We start from the raw sequence: 2,046 nt of genomic DNA on the forward strand, positions 1-2,046 counted from the left end.
TCGGGGCTGGGCCCTGCAGGGACCCTCAGGGGGGCTGTGCCCCTGAGCCCGGGAGGGGCCGTGGCACCTCAGCCAGGACAGGGAGTGGGAGTGGGGGCCTGCTGGCAGTCAGGGTGGCTGCAGGGGCACCTGCCATGCAGAGGGGCCTTCCCCCAAAGACGCTGTGCCCGGGGGTCAGAGCGACAGGCTCAGTCCTGGGAGTCCTGTGCCAGGCAGGGGTTCCCTGTCCGTTCTTCACCCACATCCTGGGGGAGGCGGTGGCTTCGCCCCAGCCTGGCCTGGACTCAGGGAGCCGAGATAAATGCCACTCAGCAGCCGGCACCAGCGTGGCGGTCACTGCGCTGTCCGAGTGTGGACAGGCCTCAGGATGGCGTCCATGGTGCCTCCAGAGGAGGTGACATCTAGATGCTGGTCAGGAAGGGGGGGCCAAGGGGTGCCCATGAGCAAACCCGCAGCCGCTTGAGTTCCCTCCGCAGGACTGGGCACAGGGCTGGGGGCCGCTGAACGGGCCTGGGCACTCCTTTCTGAGGGCTGGAGCCCTGGACGGGGAGTGGGCACTGCAGTGGGCAGCGGCGTGCAGGGAGGCAGGCTGAGTGCGGGGAGGGTGCGGGGCCGTGAGCACATGCTCTCTCGGCAGCTCTGCTCCAGAAGTACCTGGACAACTACGACCTGAGCATCCGGGTCATCTACGTGCTGGGGACGCTGGGCTTCTCCGTGGGCACCGCCGTGATGGCCATGTTCGCCAACGTCTACGTGGCCATGATCATGATCAGCACCATGGGCGTCGTGTCCATGAGCATCTCCTACTGCCCCTATGCCCTGCTGGGGCAGTACCACGACATCAAGGAGGTGTGTCTGCGCCCGCGGTGGGTGCTGGGCACATCGTGCCGGGTCACTGTGGCCTGGCTCCCGAGCCTGCGCTCACTCCCTCGTGCCCAGATCGCTCTGCCCTTATCCCGGGCCGTTCGGGCCCAGCCGGTCCGGGTCTGTGCTCTGTGCTCTGAAACGGCCACAGGGCACGGAGGGGCGGGGTCCTGCCGAGCCGGCCGTGGCTAGCCCTCCCGTCCTCTCTTGCAGTACATCCACCACAGCCCCGGGAGCTCCAAGCGCGGCTTCGGCATCGACTGCGCCATCCTCTCCTGCCAGGTCTACATCTCCCAGATCCTGGTGGCGTCGGCCCTCGGGAGCGTGGTGGACGCCGTGGGCACCGTGCGTGTCATCCCCATGGTGGCCTCCGTGGGCTCCTTCCTGGGCTTCCTGTCCGCCACGTTCCTGGTGATCTACCCGGAGGTGTCGGAAGAGGCTAAGGACGAGCAGAGAGGCCTGTCCGCCCCGCCGCCGGGCGAGGGCAGCGACGAGAAGCCCACGGTCCTGCGGCTGACGCGGAAGGAGGGCCCGCAGGGGCTCGTGGAGACGGAGTCCATGGTCTGAGCAGCTCCGGTGCACACACGCCCGCGGGGTGCGGGGCCCGGGCGCCCGCGAGCGGCCAGCGCTGCTTCCGTGGCCGCGCCAGCCCCGGCGCCTGCCCAGTGGAGGGGAGGCTGCTGTAGCGTAGGCAGATACACCAGGATTCACTTTCTCCACAATTAAAAATCATTTGAAATCTTTTTATTTAACTGAAAAAGATCTTTAATTTCCACTTTGACCCACAGGCACACTGTCCTGCAGGTCTGAGTTGTGAGCTAGGCTTACCGTGTCGGCCGTGAGCGGCTCGGAGACGGGAGGGCTGTCTTCCGCGGCGCCTCTGAGCCTTCAGGTCCCGGCCACCTGGTCGGTGACGGGCGTGCTCGCCAGGTGTGTTCTCTGTGGTGTCGGGACGTGTCAGATCTCGCCACACGTCGGTGCTGCTGCTCGCTGCGGGAGAGTATTTTTCTTTCCGATTTTAGAAAAAAAATTTTTTCCAAACACTGTTTAGACTAACGGCATCTCCTCTCCTCCTCAGAGTTCGACACGTGTGCCCGCTCCTGGGCAGCGGGCATGTGGCAGCCACACACCAAAGCCGGGAGGGCAGGGCCCTGCTCCTGGGGGCGGAGCGGGTGGTTGGCG

At 65.8% G+C, this 2,046-nt stretch overlaps 1 protein-coding gene across 1 annotated transcript in view; it reads left to right on the forward strand.

The window, feature by feature from the left end:
- Positions 1 to 1,611, forward strand: part of SLC45A4 (solute carrier family 45, member 4) — a 43,498-nt gene extending 41,887 nt beyond the window's left edge. The window contains exons 6-7 of the mRNA XM_014549015.1: positions 620 to 849; positions 1,078 to 1,611. Coding sequence (XP_014404501.1) covers positions 620 to 849; positions 1,078 to 1,431 — 584 coding nt within the window. The 3' untranslated portion in view covers positions 1,432 to 1,611. The remainder of the gene's footprint in view (positions 1 to 619; positions 850 to 1,077) is intronic.
- The last annotated feature ends 435 nt before the right edge of the window (positions 1,612 to 2,046 follow it).

This window comes from Myotis brandtii, unplaced genomic scaffold (genome assembly GCF_000412655.1).
Source record: "Myotis brandtii unplaced genomic scaffold, ASM41265v1 scaffold532, whole genome shotgun sequence".
NCBI classification, from domain to species: Eukaryota; Metazoa; Chordata; class Mammalia; order Chiroptera; family Vespertilionidae; genus Myotis; species Myotis brandtii.